Consider the following 19169-nt stretch of genomic DNA (forward strand, 5'->3'; position numbering starts at 1 on the left):
CCAGGCCTTCTGCAAGAGCGGTAAGTGAGCTTGTGTGTGTTTGTGTTTTGGAGGCTGGGTTTCTCTGTGTAGCCCTGACTGTCCTCCTGAGACTAACTCGCTCTGCAGACCAGGTCTTTTTTTTTTTTTTTTTTTTTTCCGGAGCTGGGGACCGAACCCAGCTGAGCTAAATCCCCAACCCCCAGACCAGGTCTTGAATTCAGAGATCTGCCTGCTTCTGCCTTCTGAGTGCTAGATGTGGGACAAGACTGCCCAATTGCCGTAAGTGCTTTTAACTGCAGAGCCATCTCTCCAGCTCAACCAGTCCCTACACCTTTTTTGTTTGTTTGTTTGTTTGGTTTGGTTTGGTTTTCTTTCAAGACAGGGTTTTACTGTGTAGCCCTTTGATGTCCTGGAACTGGATTTGAAGACCAAACTGGCCTTGGACTCACCACCTGCCTCTGCCTCCCGAGTGCTGGGATTAAAGATACGGGCCGCCTCCCCACCTCCAGATGTCCTTTTCTGAGATAAGGTTAAGGATGGCCTTGAACTTTGATCCTCCTGCTTCCACCTCCCAAGGGCTGGGATTATAGGCACATACCACCAAGCCTCGTTTATAGTAGGGGCGTGCTGGCTAACTTTATGTCAACTTGACACAAGCTAGAGCCATTGGAGAGAGCTTCAATTAAGAAAATTCCTCAGCCTGGAGAGATGGCTCAGCGGTTAAGAGCGCTAAATTAAATAAATAATATTTGAAAAGAAAAAAAGAAAATTCCTCAATAAGATTGAGCTATAAGCAGGCTTGTTGTACATTTTCTTAATTAGTGATTGATGGAGGAGAGCCTAGCCCATTGTGGGTGGGGAGACTGCTGGGCAGGGTGTGTAAGTAGCATTTTTATTTTTAAAGATTTATTTTACATATGTGAGTACACTGTCACTCTCTTCAGATACACCAGAAGAGGGAATCAGATCCCATTACAGATGGTTGTGAGCCACGTGGTTGCTGGGAATTGAACTCAAGACCTCTGAAAGAGCAGTAGGTGCTCTTAACCATGGGGCCATCTCTCCAGCCCCTTCCTAAACTTCTGTTTGTCCCAAGCTGGCTGGCACACTGGGCTGCTGCTGAGGACCTGTAGCTCTGGAGGCAGAGAAAGACGGGAGTTCAACCACAGCCTGAGACCTTGTCTCAAAAAGAAAAAGCGGGCTGGGCATTAGGGGACATAGCTAATTAGTAGAGTGCTTCCCTGGCATGCTGAGGCTACAGGTTTAAGTCCCAGCACTACAAAAAAAGAAAGGGAGAAAGGCCAGCTCAGACTCTCATGACCCCTCCTGCACGTTCTCTTGTATTTTATAATGACCTTGGGTGGTGGGAAGCATCACCAGTTTTCTGACATGGTGCCAGGCTCGGGGGAGGAACCTGAACACACTCAGGAAGAGCGTGAGGAGAATCTGAGAGGCTATCGGCCCAATCTCCCAGTCATTTCCCAGCAGGAAGGTAAGAGACGCCCCTGACTGCAATCAAAGCCCACGCCATGTCATCTCAGGCCACTGAGTCCCAACTAGTTCCCCTTCTTAGGATCATGCTGATGACTGAAAACACTTCCTGTTAAAGCCACCCTCCCTGGACACGTGACCGAAAGGAAACGGGACTCAATGCTGTCCTTCAGGAGACGCCTTTATTGTAACATAAAATACACAATTTTGTGACTGCCCCAGTTTATACACAATACTTTTTGGTGGCTATATACTAATCTGCCTCAACACTAAAATATGTATCTGAAATAAAACATTAAAAAGAAAAATTATAAAAGAATATTTTCGTTGTAGGAGATAGCCACTTCAAATCTCCTTCCACCTCTACAAAGCCCCCCACTCGCCACACCCCAAAGCTAAGACTTTCTTGACTCACGGGTGGGTCTGTGAGCAGGCAAGAGGCAGGTGAAGACCTGCCCTCACCTCGTCTTTTTGTGCAGGAGTGGGGCAGAGAGTGACCAGCATGCGGATAGGGAACACACTTTCCAGTTAAAAACCTCTCCCAGGTCCAGGCACAGCCTCAGTAAATCCAGGTAACTTAACAACTTTGTGGGAACCTCACATTTTGGCACCCTCTTCTTCAAACCAACTTGAAAGGTGCCAGGCTGCTCTACTCGCCCCATGCCCTGCGGCCACGTCCACCATAAATCTATAGAGTCCACACCCTTGTGAGGGTTACTGAGACAAGCAGCCACAGGACAGGTAGAGGAGAGTCCCTTAAGCCTGGACTTCTCTAGCAGTTCTGGCTTTCTTCTGAGGGGGAAGGGAGGGGGGTCACACCTCCTCCATCCCGCCAGCACCTGAGGCAGAGGAGCTACCGCCAGGCATAGAAAAAAAAAAAATCAGTGTACAAAACCAAGCCAAGGCAAACAGCAGCTTTTAAAAACTCATCTCCCAATAAATAATTTACTACACAGGAGTATTTTCCTTTAACAGTAAAACACTGATAAATTCAGAAGTTTTTTTTTTGTAAAAAAAATATGTTTATTTACTTGCATGTATAAAAATAAGGTTTTGGGGCTCCTCTCCTGGGCGTGCCTCTGCCCTGGTTTGGGAAGAGGAAGCCAAGGAGGGCTTTGCAAGCCTGAGTGGTAACCGCTCTCTGCTTGTCCCTCTCCCTGACGCCCACTGCAGCCCCTTCCTTCCTTCTGGAGACACTACGGGAGGAAACTGTGGAACAAAATCACACTGAGGCTTTCGCTGTGCTTCTACAGTTTTCCAAGCTTCCTAGCAAACCTGCTGACTGCATTTCCCCAAACCCCAACGGCACCCAGCACTCCAGGACCGCACAGTGCTGGCTGCTTGGCAGGCTGTCCCTGGGTCTGGGCCCCTTCCCACCGCCTAATCCTCAGGATACTATGTGACACTGAAGGGAGATGAAGTGATTTGGGTACAGAGGACCCAGGACCTGATACAGGAAGAGAGAAATTTGATGTCAAATTCGGGTGCGAATGGGAAAAACATTAAAAAAAAAAAGAAAGAAAGAAAGAAAGAAAAAAAAGACCTGGTTTAGAAACAAAAACACCACCAGACGTTTGCAGAAAGCCATTATCAACAAGCTTGGAGAGAAAAAAGCCTTGGACAACGCAGGCACCGCCTGGTCACAGTACAGAGTGGGGGAGGGTGGCACGGACAGGCCATGCCCAGCGTCTGGAGCCAGGACTGGGTACACCACACCATGCTAGCAGAGCACAGAGCATCCATCACCCGTACCTGTACGCTGAGAGGTGGGTGGCCCTCCTTCCTCTCCACTATTTTGTTAAACATGTCCACTCGAGTACGCACACGTAAGCTGAGCGGCAGTTCTAGAAACAGGGATTGAGTGAGCAGAGGGAGAAAGGAACCAGTGATAAGATGGGGAAGTGGTGGAAACGGTCACTCCCCATCCAAAGACCTGTGACCACCCTTGCCCCAACACCCCTGACTCATCTCCCCTTTCAGTCCCTCACATAACAGGGACGGGGGACACGTGAGGCACTGGCTTTCATCTACAGACAGTCATCTACGGAGACAATGACAGCTCGCTTGGACTATGGACTAACTGGCACAGGGATGGAGGCTCCCCAGAGAGGGGGTGCTTTTTCCTCTCTTTGTCCTTTTCTTACTTGGACAGTCGCACGTCAAGGGTCAGCCACCCTTAAGACACATGGCCAAGTTCCAGGGTTCAGGGAGCTGACTGCTTTTTTTTTGCACATGGGAAAAACAAGCACGGGGAGGCCCCTGCCCTGGTGTGGCGGCTTAGACTGGACAGCAGGGGGTGGGAAAAAACACAACGTGCAAACTCACACACTCACACTCACGCACACTCCCTTCACTAGTGCCACTATGCACAGAGACACTAAAGTCACGACTAGTATTAACACTTCACATTACGAATATTGTTTCCAAAGAGAAGCGATTCATGGAATTAAAACATCCACAGGAAGGGTCCTCCAGGAGGACAGTGAAGCTGCAGGCGGTGAGGTCTGGTCATGACTGCGCGTGAGGGATCCACTGACTGTCCATGGGCCGGCCTAAGAGCTCTTCCACACGCCGTGCCACGTCCATCGTGTCTTCCAGATCGAAATCCCCATCGGTATCGAGGACAGAGTCGGGACTTCAGAGGGAAAGACAAACGGGGGCGGGTTGGGGTGGGGGAGGGAGTCAAAGGTTATCAGAGGTCATCTGAAACCCCACAACCCATCAGGTGAGAGAGCTGGTTGGGTTGTCCCTTCAACTTAGGTCCTCACTAGAAAGAAGATCTCCTGAGAGAAATCAGAGGCCTAGGCTGGCTAGGTCCTCAGGCTGTGCAATCAATCCAGCCTAGCCGCCCTCTTCCAGACTCCACCCAGTCCTTATGCACAAAGGGTGGCAAATCTCCATTTTTCAGAGGAGACAAGCAGATGCCAATTTGCTCATGGCCACTGATGCTTTAAATATCTGGTGGAATCTCCCTCTCTGGAAGGCCAGTGCCTGGGCCTAGGCCAGGTGAGGTAAGATCCGGAGAACCTTCAGGTTCCTTTGCCCTGACTCTAGGCCTTAGGAAGTCTGGCCTGAGGCCAAGGGCCCAGTTGCTCCCCATTTATGCCCCAAGAGCATGACCTACTTCTGTGGGTACATGTTATAGTGAGCCTGAGGGCACACCACTGGGGAAGGAGCCTGGTCCATGTAGGTGGCGCCGCTCCCTGCATCTGCAGAAGCATTGACAAACCTGTAGAAGGAAGCAGAACACGATTTCAGCCCCAGGGACTGGAGGAGGGGTTAGGGGACATCTTCATGTCTTTTTCAGGACATAGGAGGTTAGACCACAGCATGAGTGAAATTCAGTTAGATCTCAAAGGTTAAGCTAGGTTTACTAGGGTATTAGGGATGCTGGACTCAGCAGCAGAGAGTGCTGGGTGCTGAGGGGAAGAACACAAAGTAGAAAGAGAGGCACCAGAACAGAGCTGGGCCTTGGACACTTACTCGGGGACCACTTGCTTGATCTGCGGCTTCACGTATCCGTCAGCTGCTTTCGCTGCCAGGGAGAGGTACAGTGAAAACCAGGACCTCAGAGACACCTCCCTCAAGAACCCGTCTTTTCTAGGGTTAAGACACAGCCACTTAATCTCAACTCAGAACACGGCAGAGCTGGTAACATTTCTGTCTGCCGGGAGGCTGGCTGGCGATGTGTAGAACTAAAACTGCAAATCTGGCCCCTTCCAGGTCAGCTGGCATGATTTAGAAAGTTCCACACAGAGAAGACAGACACTTTCATGCACATGTAGTCAACAGCTAGTGGTGTATATTTGTGAAAAAATTTTTTTTTTCTTTTGAAACAGGATCTCACTATGTAGGACAGGCTGCCTTCAACCTCACAGAGATCTGCCTGCCTCTACCTTATGACTTCATGACTATTCCTGACTCTTTGTCTGGTATTGGGGACTGAACCGAGGGCATGGTATATACTGGGCAAAAGCTACTAAGTGGAAATCCCCACCCCCACCCCCCACCTTTTTTCACTTTGCGTTTGGAGACAGTGTCTTGCTAAGTTGCACATGCTGGTTTTGAACTCACTCTCTCCTGCGGCAGGCGTTGTACTTTGGAACTTCCTGCCTCAGCCTCTCAAGCTGACAAGACAGCTCAGTGGGTAAAGATACTTGTTAGGAAGCTTGGTAACACAAGCCCGATCCCCAGGACCCACACAGTGCAAGAAGAGTGCTGACTCCCAATGGTTATCCTCCTACTTCCTCATGCACACCATGGTATATGTGTGCATCACACACACACACACACACACACACACACACACACACACACACACACTAAAAGCAGATAGACTGGGGTTCTATGGAAATCACAAGTCATTGTACTTGAAAAAATAAAACTTACATGACACAGAGATAAGATTTTCTGTATAGATAAATCAAGGAGTAACATTCTTCTTGAGTATGTGTCTACACATGTTCACGTGTGTGCATATGTATGTGTGTGTGTGTATACGCATGTATGTGCCCAGACATGTGGAGGAACACATATACTAGTATTACAAATGCCACATTGCCTGGCCTTTTTAAAAGTGTAGGCCCTAGGTGTTAAACTCACAGCAAGTACCCTATTGACTGAACAACCTCCTCACCCTCAGATTAGCGTATTTTCTATATAAAGATATAACTTCAGGGCTGGAGAGATGGCTCAGCGGTTAAGAGCACTGACTGCTCTTCCAGAGGTCCTGAGTTCAATTCCCAGCAACCACACGGTGGCTCACAACCATCTGTAATGGGATCTGATGCCCTCTTCTGGTGTGTCTGATGACAGCTAATATATATATATATACATACATACACATATATATTAAAAAAAAACCAAGGAAGAAATACAGAAAAAATTACAAATGGCCAGCGCTGGCCAATGGTGGATGAAGGATCTAGGTTCAGGATCTAAACCAAGCAGAAATCCTGGCTGGGCCCCTTCTCAGCCATGTGATCTCTTTGGCAAAGTATTTTATTTCCCTATGCCTCAGTTTCCTTTTATATAAAAGAGGAGTTACAGTCATACTGTAAGCCAGCTCCCAATTAAATATTTTCCTTTGTCAGAGCTGCCTTGCTCATGGTGTCTCTCCGCAGTGATAGGACAGTGACTAAGACGGATACTCTAGGAAACAAAGAGACAGCGAGCAAACACTCGCCGCTGCTCGGATGCTAATCATTCTGGAGTCATTAATCATCATATGCCAGGGTTGCCTAGAATCAGAGAAACACACACAAGACCCAAAAAGTGCCATTTTTATGCCAAGCAGACTGGCAGACATGAATGGAGGCTATCCTGTGGTTGGCAAACAGACAGAGAAGCAGATGTCCAACAGAATGTGAGAAAATGTGAAATCAGATCTTTGAATACAGTTTTGGGAAGATTCATCGAAAAGCTTAAAGCATATGCCCGTTGACCTCATTCTGCTTAGGGATTTATCCTAAGGAAGAGATGAACGAGATACTTGTACCAGGCTAGCTCTATATCAGTCGTAAGTGAAAATGAAATAAATTAAATCAGATGAATCTCAGTGGCCTAACCCTGAAATGGGAGAGCCACTAGATGATGGAATGCTGTCACGGTACGGCATGAATGCATCACGGCTCTGTGCGTGCGTGCGTGTGCGTAAAATCAGGGCACTTAGGATTACCCATGCTCTGGCCTTTCATCCCGGCCTCCATTACTGAGGTGCCCTGGCCCTCAGTTTTCATCACCAGCTTCCTGCTTGGCTGGAAGCAGCCTCAAGGCTCTGGGGAGCTTTTCAGACACCTTGGCTGAACTTATTCTCTCAGCCTACGATGCCTGCTCTCTAGGTCTTTGCAAAGCCAGTTTCCTTACTTTGTTCAAGTCTATTCACATGTCACTTCCTCAGAAACCTCCCCTGACCCCTCTAGAGAGATGGTGCCCCCATCCCAGACACGCCTCCACCCTTCACTTTTACTTTATTGCTCTTAAGGGAGTCCCCCGCTAAGTAAACAGGACTGTCCCCCCACTCGCTGTTTTCTCTCTCTGCCCAGACTGAAGCCTCCCAAGTACCCGGGGAGAGAATAGACCATAGGTCTATAGAACGTTGTAGAATGCCACAGAGCTGTCTACAGAAGCCAGACTCTGGATGTGTGTGAAGTCTTTCTTTCTTATGAATTTGTGTATCTACTAAAAAATGTACGATACTATGGAGTATTTTGACCAGGAATGGTGCTGTGCAATTTTCATCTCAGCGTCCAGGAGGCAGAGGCCTTTTCTTTGATAGACACTGTCCTGGGTATTGCCTGAAGTCCAGTGGGGTGCTGGTGGGTTTTTTGCAGGAAACAGATCTGCATATACATGTGTACGCTCGTGCACCCCCCACACCCCGCCACTAGCAAAAACCCAAACAAAACCAAAACTGAAATCAGTACAAAACCCACTGCAGACGGACGCTCACCGGTGGCGGGCTCACACGGGACTGGTGTGTAGTACTTAGAATATACTTCATCCTTTGGCCGATCAGGAAACACGTATATGAGGTAATTCAGGTCCCCCAGGCGGTCAGCGAGGGACCGGATAGAGAAGTCTCTTGTGGTAAAAGGCATCAGATTCCAAAACATTCTCTCCTCTAGATCAATAAACAGAACAATCACATTCTAACTATGGTTTCCAAATGTGAGGCTTTAAAGTCCACACACTGAAAATTTAAGCCCTTATGGTAAAGTCATGCCACCAGAAATATTCATCCCCGAATCGCCTCGGGATGTAGACAGGGACCTCTTGGAGGTCTTGGTACATAAGCAGATGCGTGCATCACTTCCCTAGAGATCCAGCGACCTCAGTGAGCTCAAGTTCAAGCAAGAGTCTTCCCCTGTGCGAAAGCAACAGCACTGGAGCTAGAGAGATGGCTCGGCAGCTAAGAGCACTCGTTCTTGCAGCGGACTGGGGTTCAATTCCCAGCACACACAGGATGGTTCGCCACCATCCAGAACTCCAGTTCCGGGGCACTGCATACACAGACCGGCACGCAGGCAAATCACCCACATACAGAATAATAAAATAAAAGAAGGGAGAGAAAAGAAGTGGCCCCCAGGGACCCCGATCTCACTTTCTACGAAGCACCCCCACACCAGAGAAAGTCTAAACACTAGTCCGGGCCGGTAAAACACAAAACACACAAGCTAGCACGCTACGCCACTTCACCGTGAGAGCCAGACTAAGGGGGGGCACGGACATTCTTAGGTAGCGGTGCCCAGCAGCAACACCTGACATTAATTAGAGCATCGTGGAGCCACAGAGGGATGGAAACGAGCTCCAGGCTGAGTAACAATAAGGCAAACGTTTCAAAAGGGAAGTTGCTGCGACGCTGCCCGACGCCCATTCTGGGGCTACAATTCAGCATTTCCCATAATAAGATTGCTCACAGGCTGCCTTACGAGCAGCTGTGTCATGGCGATGCTAGTGATTCCTGTAATTAGGTCTGTCCCCAACAATGTATTCTCAGTAAGATGTGTTAGAATCATCTCGTGACAAAGCAGCTGACTTGGGACACAAGGCCGTGTCTCAAAAGGGGCGAGGCACTCACGGGAGTCAAACTTCCAAGCAATGGTGATGCCCCCGATTTCCGAGTCGCTGAAGCGCAGCAGGAAGGTCCCATCTGGCTTGTTGATGAGCAGGTCGTGGGCCTGCTGCTTGTTCACGAAACCCAAGATGGCCCTGGATTAGAGTCGGAAGCAGAGGGTGACAATGTCACAGAGGAAAACCCATGTACTCTAGTACTGACTTATTAGGTGACTGCAGCCCCAGCTAACTGGGGAGGCTGAGGCAGGAGGATCACTCGAGCTCAAGACCAGCCTTGGCAGCATGTAATAAGGCTGATTCTTACCCATCGTTCCAGTGAGGCTTGAGATGTTTCTTTAACACCTCCATCACACCGTCAAACCACTGCCAGAAAGTGTAATTCCGTCCTGGCAGATTCTCCTGGTTGGGGGACATAACAGAGAACAGGAAGAGAGCCTCAGTGGCCATTAGAATACCAGCTGCATGTGACAGAGGTACTTCAGAGCCTGCTGTTACGAGACAGTCGTACGGGGCTCTGTACAGACACCCTCCACGTGCAGCCTGCTAAGGGATTGGCTTGTTCGGAATTAACTTTAAATCTAGACGTCACCCAGGAGGCACACAAGGCTCGGTGGCCTTGGTATACGTGAGCCCACCCCCTGCCACATAGAGCAAGATGGCAAAGAGGGGAACAGGAATCTCGGGGACAAGGACCAGATGCTGGAAGGCTAAGACTGAACTCTAAGGACCGTCTGCCAGGATTGTAAGACTGAATTCCGGGGACCCGGCAACCTGAAGAATAAAACCGAACTTTGAATTGAGTTTTTGCCCTTTGCAGTTTCTCCATAAAAAAATGCACGAGGGAAGGCAGATTTGGCTCCAGCTCTTCTGAATAAAGTGAAAAGCTCCAAACCCTGGCTTGTGCTTTGCGAGATGGGCAGCCTAGGCTACCTACAGACACTTTAGATGTAAAGGAAACATCTCCTCTGTCAGCATGCAAACACGCCCGTGTGACTATTACCAAGTGGCCTTACAGCCTCAGAGACAGAGCATGGAAGAAAAGGGAAAGGAGAGGGATAAAAGACACAGAGCTGGTACCCCCCAGGGGATCCTGCTAGACTCGCCTCTGGCTACTTCTGTGGTGTGTGACAGCAGCACCAGTGTCCTCTGGGAGACACTGAGAATCGCCCATTTTTTCCAGGCTCACCCTGGACCCGGTACCAATCAGAGCCTACACTTTAACAAGACGCAGGGTGGGTTCATAGGTCTGACCTGAATTAGATCACACTAAACCACAGACAGGCTGACATCATGCACATTCCTAGTAATTATCAGGCAAGTACAGTAACCAGGTTCTGTGGGAGGCGGGGGCTTTACCACAATGTTTGCCACAATGCGGACCGCTGAGGCCTGTTTTCCTGACCTCCTCGGACTACCACCAGTTGGACCCAGAACCGTTCAGATGACTCAGAAGCCACAGAGCTCTCTGAATTAAGGGCATCTGAAACTCTGGAGGTACGGGCAGAGCAGGGAGAAGTTTAACTGAAAATCAAAGCTATGACTCGATCATAGATCAAACACAGATTTGTTTGATGCCAGGAGAAACATTTCCTTTGTCCGTACCCGCTTCCAGGGGGCTGAGGGTCCCTGGGAAGCCTGAGCTGACATCAGAGCTGGTGGGACCCAGCTAGGCTTACATTTGCTTCACGGTTTCCTTCACAGAGGGAGAGACACATTAAGTGCCTGCAGGGCCCCATTCTCGGGCACAATGGGAAGATGTCACTCTATGGTAGGCCCAACTCTTAAGCTGCCCATCTACAGATGTCTCTATGACTTTGGAAAGAGTTTCTGAGGCATATGAAGGACAGGGGCTCAGGGCAGGGAAACTCCAGCAGGCAAACACTTGGAAAGATTGGAGTGAGAGTAGCTGCCGGCCGGCCACTCACCCGGTTGAACTGGGACCAGGACACGGACATGCTGTTGTAGTCCTCGAGGTGGTTGCTGCTGCTGTTGAACAGTTTCTGTGCCAGGAACACGAGGTTCTCCTTGGTCAAGCCCCGGTTGCTCTGCACCTCAGCCTTGAACTTCATGTTGAGCGCCTCACACAGCTGCGGCCACAGCACCTTGTCAGGCACGGCAAATGGCACCCTGCCCTGAGAGGGGGAGAAGCCGGTGTAGAAGACAACAGCTGCTTGATTGATTCTCTCAAGCCACAAAGAAAGCAGCACTGGTCGGAAGGAGTTAGATTTGTCTTGCCAAACCTGAGTATATTCAGTGGGCTGTCCCGTTCTGAGAGACACACAAGGCTCAACTTTAATGTCCTCATTCGTGACACAGCTAGAGGGCCACCCTGGCTTATGTGTGTGGCTTGGAAGCTGTTGACCCTGCAGTCAGACTCCGCATCTAATAAATAGGGTCAGAACCAAAGTATCACCACATTTTGGCTCACGGTCTAGATTCATTGGAAGTTTAGATAGTGAAAACAGGGCTGGGTGTGGTGGCCCATGCCTGTGTCCTTAGCACCTGGGGGAGGGGGAGGGGAGATCAGAAGTTCTAGTCACTCTCTACTACATAGTGTTTGGGGTTAGCCTGGGCTATGTGAGATCCTATTTTTAAGAAAGGGGGGGGGCAGCCAGCAGAGAGACAAGAAGTCTGGCTTTCTCAGTGAGGAGAGAGAGAGGGAGGGAGGGAGGGAGGGAGGGAGGGAGGGAGAGAGAGAGAGAGAGAGAGAGAGAGAGAGAGAGAGAGAGAGAGAGAATGGACACATACACGTGATGTACAGCCCCAAGTACAATACTTGCCCTTGTCACCTGCCAAGAACTCTAGCTCAAAGTGAAGCAACTTGGCATGGAGGAGTGGAAAATTTCTAGTTGGCAACTTTATTGAGAAATGGTTAGAATATGAACTTGTAATGCACTGCTTCTCACTTTATTGAGCTAGCTGGCCAATAAGGGTGAGGGTGCAGTGAGGGCTGGAGGGATGTGGTCTGGTGCTCATATCACACAGAACCCCGACTGTAGCTGTAGGCTTCCAAATAGCCAGGAGAGGAGACTTCCTCTCTCTTCAACCTCCTGCTTTCTCCCTTCCTCCTCCCCTTTTTGTCGTGTGTGTGTGTGTGTGTGTGTGTGTGTGTGTGTGTGTAAGGGTGAGGCACATATGTACACATATGTGGAGGTCAGAGGTCAGCCTTAGGTGTGTTTTTCATGAGTCCTCTACTTTTTTTTTTTTTTCTTTTTTTTTCGGAGCGGGGGACCGAACCCAGGTCCTTGCGCTTGCTAGGCAAGCGCTCTACCACTGAGCTAAATCCCCAACCCCCCTCTTTTTTCTTAAATTTATTGCGGGGGGGGGGGCTGGAGAGACAGCTCAAGTGAGTAAGAGCTCTGGCTGTTCTTGCAGCACCCACGGGGCAGACCATGACTATCTGTAACTTCAGTTCCAGGGGATCTGACGCCCTCTTCTGGCTTCATGGGCAACAGGCACAAGATGGTAGACACATACAAGCAAAACACTCACACACATAAAATAAAATATAAAGACTCAGGTCTCCTCACTTGCATGGCATTCACTTTACGAAGCCATCTCCTGGGATAAGGTCTCATGCAGCCCAGTCTGGCCTTGAACTTGTTATTAAGTTTGAAGACAACCTTGAACTTCTGATCCTTCAGGTTCTACCTCTCAAGTGTCAACATCACAGGAGTGAGTTCCATGACTGACTGTTGAGGGTACTGACAACCTGTTTATCATTCGTTCGTCCGTCCGTCCGTCCGTCCGTCCGTCTGTCTGCCTGTCTGTCGTACCTTGCTACTAAAGTTATGGTCTACCATGTCTGGTCAGCTTCTCTGAGCTTGGTGCGGGACTTCCTCTTCTCCTGATCTGGGGAGGACAAACCGTACTCTATCTGGGGAAGGTCATGTAATCCACCTCGAAATTCGATGAATGCCTCTCCATGCAAATGAGGTATCCCCAAGCTTCAGCCAATGCAACTTCACTCTAAGAAGAACCCCTTCCCACTCTCCAAGGTTCATATATATAGCCCTGATTCACCCCAAATAAAGTGTATGCGTACAAGTCCGCCCTTAGTAAAGGCTGGCGAACATTGGTGTCCCTGAGAGGGAGGATATGGAGGACCCGGAATCACAGCTGGATCCCAACATGCAAAACACATCCGTCCATCCATCATCCATCCATCCACTCACCCATCCACCCACTCTCTGATGCAGGAGGTTTTGAAGGCAGTGTGCTGTGACCTTTTTTAAGAGTCTAAACTCTGGTTTCGCAGCACACACAGGGAAGAGCTCATAAAACCCTGCTTTTGCAATAAAGGAGGGTTCCCTAAGGATGACAGTTGAAGAGCCAGGAATCTCGCAGTAGAGAAAGACAGATGTCGATGTGCTGAACAACAATGCCGACGCTTTTATCATGCTTCTGGGAACTGTGTTCTACCAGCGTGCAATGACCCCTCCTCATGAAATGTTTAGAAAATGTTCATCAGGGACTGGGGATAGTTCAACTGGGAGAGGGCTTGCTTAGCATGCACAAGGCTCTGGGTTTTAGGCCCAGTATGTCATAAAAAGTGGGTGTAGGGCTGGAGAGATGGCTCAGTGGTTAAGAGCACCGACTGCTCTTCCAGAGGTCCTGAGTTCAAATCCCAGCAACTACATGGTGACTCACAACCATCTGTAATGGGAGCTGATGCCCTCTTCTGGTGTGTCTGAAGAGAGTGACAGTGTACTCAAAACAAATAAATTTTTAAAGAAAAAGTGGATATGGTTGGTGAATGTCTGTGATCCTAGTACTTGTAAGGGAGGTAAGAAGGCTAGGGTTTCTTAGCTGCACAGTGAATTCATCACTGGTCTAGGACACTACAGGAGACCCTGTTGGGGGCGGGGGTGGGATGGGCAGGAATGAGGAAGAGAAGGGAAAGGAAGGAGAGGGAGTAAGAGAGTAAATACTTGTTAGCATACTTGTGTAATTCTGCTTTGGAGGGGGAGCACATACTACAAGATTATCTGTTCCTTCAGACAAACCACATCACTCTTCATCAGATGTGGGACGAATACCTGAGACTTGGGAAGGGCATCTGATGTCACCCTTATTTACTGTCCAATGACTGAGGCAAGTTCTCAGGTACAGTAAACTCTAGGAAAGGCCTCAGACCGCCTGGGGTTTCCCTGGGGATTCCAGTATTTAGAGCACCTTCAGTGTAACCGAGCTTAGCCTCATGATGGCGCTACAGAGCACCATTTTACCCGAGTTCCAAGCAAGTGAACTCCACATGGTCCCCAGGGGAGGAGGCAGAGCCTGAATTCAAACCCTGTCTGGATGTCAACCCCTTCCTCTCTCACCTTTTCTATTCTGCCTCCCAAGGGAAATGGTACTGTGTGTGTGTGTGTGTGTGTAAGAGAGAGAGAGAGAGAGAAAGAGAGAACACACACACACACACACCACACACACACACACACACACACACACACACACACACACACACACACACACAAACAAGATTCAGGACACCAGGCTTGAGGTCGGAAGACCCACAGACCACAGAATCCACTCACAGGCTCTGCAAAGGCGTTGTCCCAGAGGACAGTAGCCGTCGCATTGTTGTCCTGGCTGCCGTGAACGATCACCACCACCGGGAGCGACAAGGTCTGGAAGACAGAGAAGGATCGAACATTGCTTTCTTCTCTGCCTGGTTTCCTGATCATCTGGGTTTCAGTGGCACACTCAAAGAAATGTCACCGCAAACAGTTGGGGCACAAGCTTAAAAGGCCGAGCTATTTAATCCATCTGTTTTTCTAGCTCTCTAACAAGCTAACTAATTTTTCCTTTTTGGGGAAAAAACCCTTACATTGTAAGTCTAGGCTGACTCTACTTCAAATCATGATATAGCCCAGGTTGACCTCAACTCATTTTTTTTTTTTTAAAAAAAGTCCATATTGCATACATTAACCTCAAATTCCCTATGAAGCTGAGGCTGGTCTTGAACTCTTTTTTTTTTTTTTTTTTTTTTGGTTCTTTTTTTCGGAGCTGGGGACCGAACCCAGGGCCTTGTGCTTCCTAGGTAAGCGCTCTACCACTGAGCTAAATCCCCAGCCCCTGGTCTTGAACTCTTGATCCTCCTGCTTTTACTTCTAATTCCTCAAGTGTTGGGATCACAGGCATGCATATACTGCTGTCATGCTTGCTTCTCTCTCTCTCTCTCTCTCTCTCTCTCTCTCTCTCTCTCTCTCTCTCTCTCTGACACTGTTTTCTCTGTGTAGATTTGCCTGTTCTGAAACTTACTCTTGAGGATCAGGCTGGCTTTGAACTCACAGAGATTCATCTGCATCTGCCTCCTGAATCCTGACACCAAAGGTGGACACCACCACTGCTTGGCTTGACTCCTGCCTCGGGCTCCCAAGGGACTAACACTACAAGACTGTGCCCCATAACCCAGCCATAAGTGAAGATACTTTACAGGTGAGGTTGCTTAGATCTTCTGAAGGATGGGACAACTGTCTCACAAGTACATGAAGAACAGGAGAGGAAAACAAGAGTAAGGGTAAGGAGACACTTGTAGAGGAGTCTACAGGGAGAAATGTTTAAAACATTGCATACTTGTAATCCCAGCACTAGACACTGAAGCAGGACATCAAGATCAAGGCTAGCCTGGGCTACAGGGTAGGTTTTAGGCTGTCTGAGCTATATAGTAAGACCATATTTTAAAAACAAACAAAAAACCCAACCCACTAAACAAGCAAATATAAAACCACACAACCACAAAGACTCCAATCTTTTTCTAAATTCCACTGAGTGGCTCCCATGGTTCATGCTTCAGGCATCTTTCTAGCTAGTCCAGAAGTTATTGTTTGTACCTAAAAGGAATTTGAAAAAACAATAGCTCTAAGGATAAGGTTCTCTCCATTTCCCACTTGTCAACAATGAAACAGAAACCCTATGGGTCACAAATCTTTGGCAAAGTAAAATAAAACAAAACAGAAACCAGCATGAAAAGACACACGGTAGAATTACTGTATAAACAAACATATGAGCTGGAGAGATGGCTCAGGGGTTAAGAGCACTGACTGCTCTTCCAGAGGTCCTGAGTTCGAATCCCAGCAACCACATGGTGGCTCACAACCATCTGTAAAGAGATCTGATGCCCTCTTCTGGTGTGTCTGAAGACAGTGACAGTGTACTCATATACATTAAATAAATAAGTCTTTAAAAATCATATATGTATATTATATACACAATCTATACACACATACTGCACATATAAATCATACACACACTGCCCATGCATACTGGACACACTATGGACTATATATCCTGCATACACAAATCCATCTGACACACATACATGGTATACACCCAGCATATCCACTCTGTAAATATGCATGTACACTGTGAACATACACTATAGGCAAGCACAGTATATACATACTACACACACTGTATATACCCACACACTGTAACATACTGTATACACATTGTATATACACACACTGCAGGAATACAGCATGTATACACTGCACATATATAATATATACATATGTATACATACTGTATACACACATGGTGTACACACATTGCACACAAACTGTATGCATATTATATAAATGTGCCCATGGTCTAAATACTGCACATACATACCGTGTGTACTCACACACTATATACATTTTATACACACTGCTCATACACACAATACACATATGGCATACATGTTGTACATGTATTTGCATGTGTCCTGAGTACATACACCATATATATGCTATACATAGTGCACACACACTGTCCACACACATGCATCCATGCTGACAGGGAGAGGGCTTTACCTTGACTTGAAAGACCAGCTCATTTCCACCAACACTGAACTGTGAGTCAAACAAGATTGTGAACTTCTCTTCCGTGACCGACTCTGCACCACGGCGGTCAGACCTCTTGATTCGTTTCAGGGACTGCAAAGGAGAAGCAAGGAAGATGAAGAGGCCTGAGATACGGAGGGAGGGTCCACTTTGCTTCTCCCGGGTCCTCACCATGTTTCTGAAGTGGGCGCTGAGGGTGCCTGTGGCCTGGTGGTACTCCATGACGCAGCAGTTGTTCAGGATCTCGCCGCTATAATCACTGCAAATCAGACAGAAGACGGACGCATGGGCACGGAGAAAGCTGGAGCCCGGAAACAATGAGGGCCACTAGGAACAGCTGCCACCGAGAGGAACTTAGCTTCTAAGACAAGGCACAGAGGAGACAAGTCCCGGGGCTGGGCACGGTGAGGCCCAGGAGCTGTCCAAATCTACCCATCCTTCTCCTCTGCCCTCCCCGCCCACAGTGGCTCCGACCGATGACACCACCTTTAATAAAAAAGCCCTCGCACTCACTCTCAGGTCCAGAAGAGCCAGAGAGGAACAGACATCATAGAAGAGTTTTATCTCCGACCTCGTGGACCAAGGGGAGTGGCAAGTCGGGGGACGCTGAAGCACACTCACTTGCGGGTGTTCTCGTTCTTGAGCAGGGACTTGGCCTGCTGCTCGCTGATGATGGTCGCCTTCACCTGCGGAGGGTTCATGTGCACGTTCAGCTTCCCGCCCACCAGCAGGCGCACGGTGGCCGCGAACTTGGTCTGGGTCTTCAGGACCTGAGGAGGCTGCTTCTCGATGATGAACGTGCTGCAGGGGACACAAGTGACCAGACGGTTGCCAGACACTGGCCCAGGGAAGAGAGCTGGGGGGCCAGCTGGGAGGCAGGGTCTTCCTGTGGGACCTGATGGGAGAAGGAAGACAGGGAGAGGAGGGGCCTGGCCTCCTCCAGGAGAGGACGTGGGGTTGGAGACAGGTGTGAGGGGAGCTGGAGGCTGTGGTGCTTCCCCCAGTGTCCCCGACACACACTGGGGCAGGGAGCCACAGCAGCAGGGCTATTGGAGCCACAGTGGACGGGGGAAGGGCAGCCCAGCAGGACTAGGGCAGAGCTCTGGGTTTGGACAGTTCTGGGGCCTCAACATGCCCACCCCCCAGGAACTGCCATGTCTGAGCACGGCCAGGAGGCAGCAGTCACCTGGTGACCAGGGCTGAGATGATGTCTGTGATGGTGGCGTTGACCTCGGCCAGCATCTCCTCCACGGGGCCTGGGATGGGCAGCTGCTGGCACAGGTGCTCAGCCCTGCGGATCTGCTGCCGGTTCTGCCAGATGATCTCGGCCAGCTTCTCACACCTGCAAGGAGCCCAGGGCCTTCAGAGGGACAGCGGCTTCTGTTCCAGCCCAGGCCAGGGGAGGAGGATGCAGGATATGCTTCCTCCTTCCCAACAAAGCACCGCCCCCCACCCCTAGAAAGGTGCTGGCCTTGGTCACAGCTACCCTGCACAGGCACAGAACAGAGTCCCACTTTCCAAAAGCAGACAACTGTTAGGGTGGCCCCAACTTGGCACCAACCAGCTCAAAAGTATCCCTGCCCGTTCCAAGACCCCACTATCCCTTGGGGGAGGTGGCACAGGCATGAGGAGCCAAGTCCCACCAGGAGCCAAGTTACTGCTAAAGTGAGAGCTGTCATAGATGGTGGGAATCTGCCGCTCACGCCAATGCAGGGACAGAAGAGGCGGCCGGCATCCTCGCCCGAGCTGCCCACCCTGCCCACCTCTCACCCTCACCAGGACTGCAGCACATCCAGGCTGCCCTCAGGAGGACCCCCATTCCCGGCCAGTTGCTGTCGCCGCTTCCACTGGATCAGCTCGTCGTCCAGGATGATGGTCTGCTGCTTCCTCAGCAGCTGCAGGGTCTTCTGGTGCTTTTCAGCCAGCTCCTGTGTGAGGGGACAGCAGCTCTCTGGCTTCCGGGGAGCATTCCTCAGACCCTGGCCTAGAACCCAGGGCCTGGCCCTCTCATACCCGCTCCACTCATGTGCACCCCAGGAGAGAGGGGACCTGCTCTCCCAGGCTCTGTCCCCCACCTGATGCCCTGAATCCCAGGCGACAGAGCTCCCTCCCAGGGCAGAGGGATGCTGGGCCCACTAACCACGCGGTACTGCTGCAGTGTCTGTGCCTCTCGCTGCAGCCAGGTCTCCAGGGACACTTGCTTCTGCTGGAGGGCTGTCTCCCTGCTCATGCGCTCCTGGGGGTTCAGTTGGGCCAGCTGGGCAAACTGAGCTGGAGGAGGGGACAGGACAC

General features: G+C 49.7%; 1 protein-coding gene across 6 annotated transcripts in view; it reads right to left on the reverse strand.

The window, feature by feature from the left end:
- Nucleotides 1-1636: 1636 nt before the first annotated feature.
- The window catches only part of Stat5b (signal transducer and activator of transcription 5B), a 71031-nt gene continuing 53498 nt past the window's right edge, over nt 1637-19169 (reverse strand). For 5 of the 6 annotated variants that reach the window (XM_039085258.1, XM_039085260.2, XM_039085256.2 and 2 more), the window contains 14 exons: nt 19018-19148; nt 18654-18805; nt 18064-18219; nt 17499-17678; nt 17049-17136; nt 16848-16970; nt 14586-14678; nt 10974-11180; nt 9353-9447; nt 9053-9183; nt 7925-8095; nt 4957-5008; nt 4598-4702; nt 1637-4108 (listed from right to left, as the gene is read on the reverse strand). In XM_039085258.1, the coding sequence (XP_038941186.1) occupies nt 3982-4108; nt 4598-4702; nt 4957-5008; nt 7925-8095; nt 9053-9183; nt 9353-9447; nt 10974-11180; nt 14586-14678; nt 16848-16970; nt 17049-17136; nt 17499-17678; nt 18064-18219; nt 18654-18805; nt 19018-19148 (1811 nt within the window). In that variant the 3' untranslated portion in view covers nt 1637-3981. The remainder of the gene's footprint in view (nt 4109-4597; nt 4703-4956; nt 5009-7924; nt 8096-9052; nt 9184-9352; nt 9448-10973; nt 11181-14585; nt 14679-16847; nt 16971-17048; nt 17137-17498; nt 17679-18063; nt 18220-18653; nt 18806-19017; nt 19149-19169) is intronic. The other variant, NM_022380.2, reaches the window with a different exon arrangement.

Source organism: Rattus norvegicus, chromosome 10 (genome assembly GCF_036323735.1).
Source record: "Rattus norvegicus strain BN/NHsdMcwi chromosome 10, GRCr8, whole genome shotgun sequence".
Classification (NCBI taxonomy): Eukaryota; Metazoa; Chordata; class Mammalia; order Rodentia; family Muridae; genus Rattus; species Rattus norvegicus.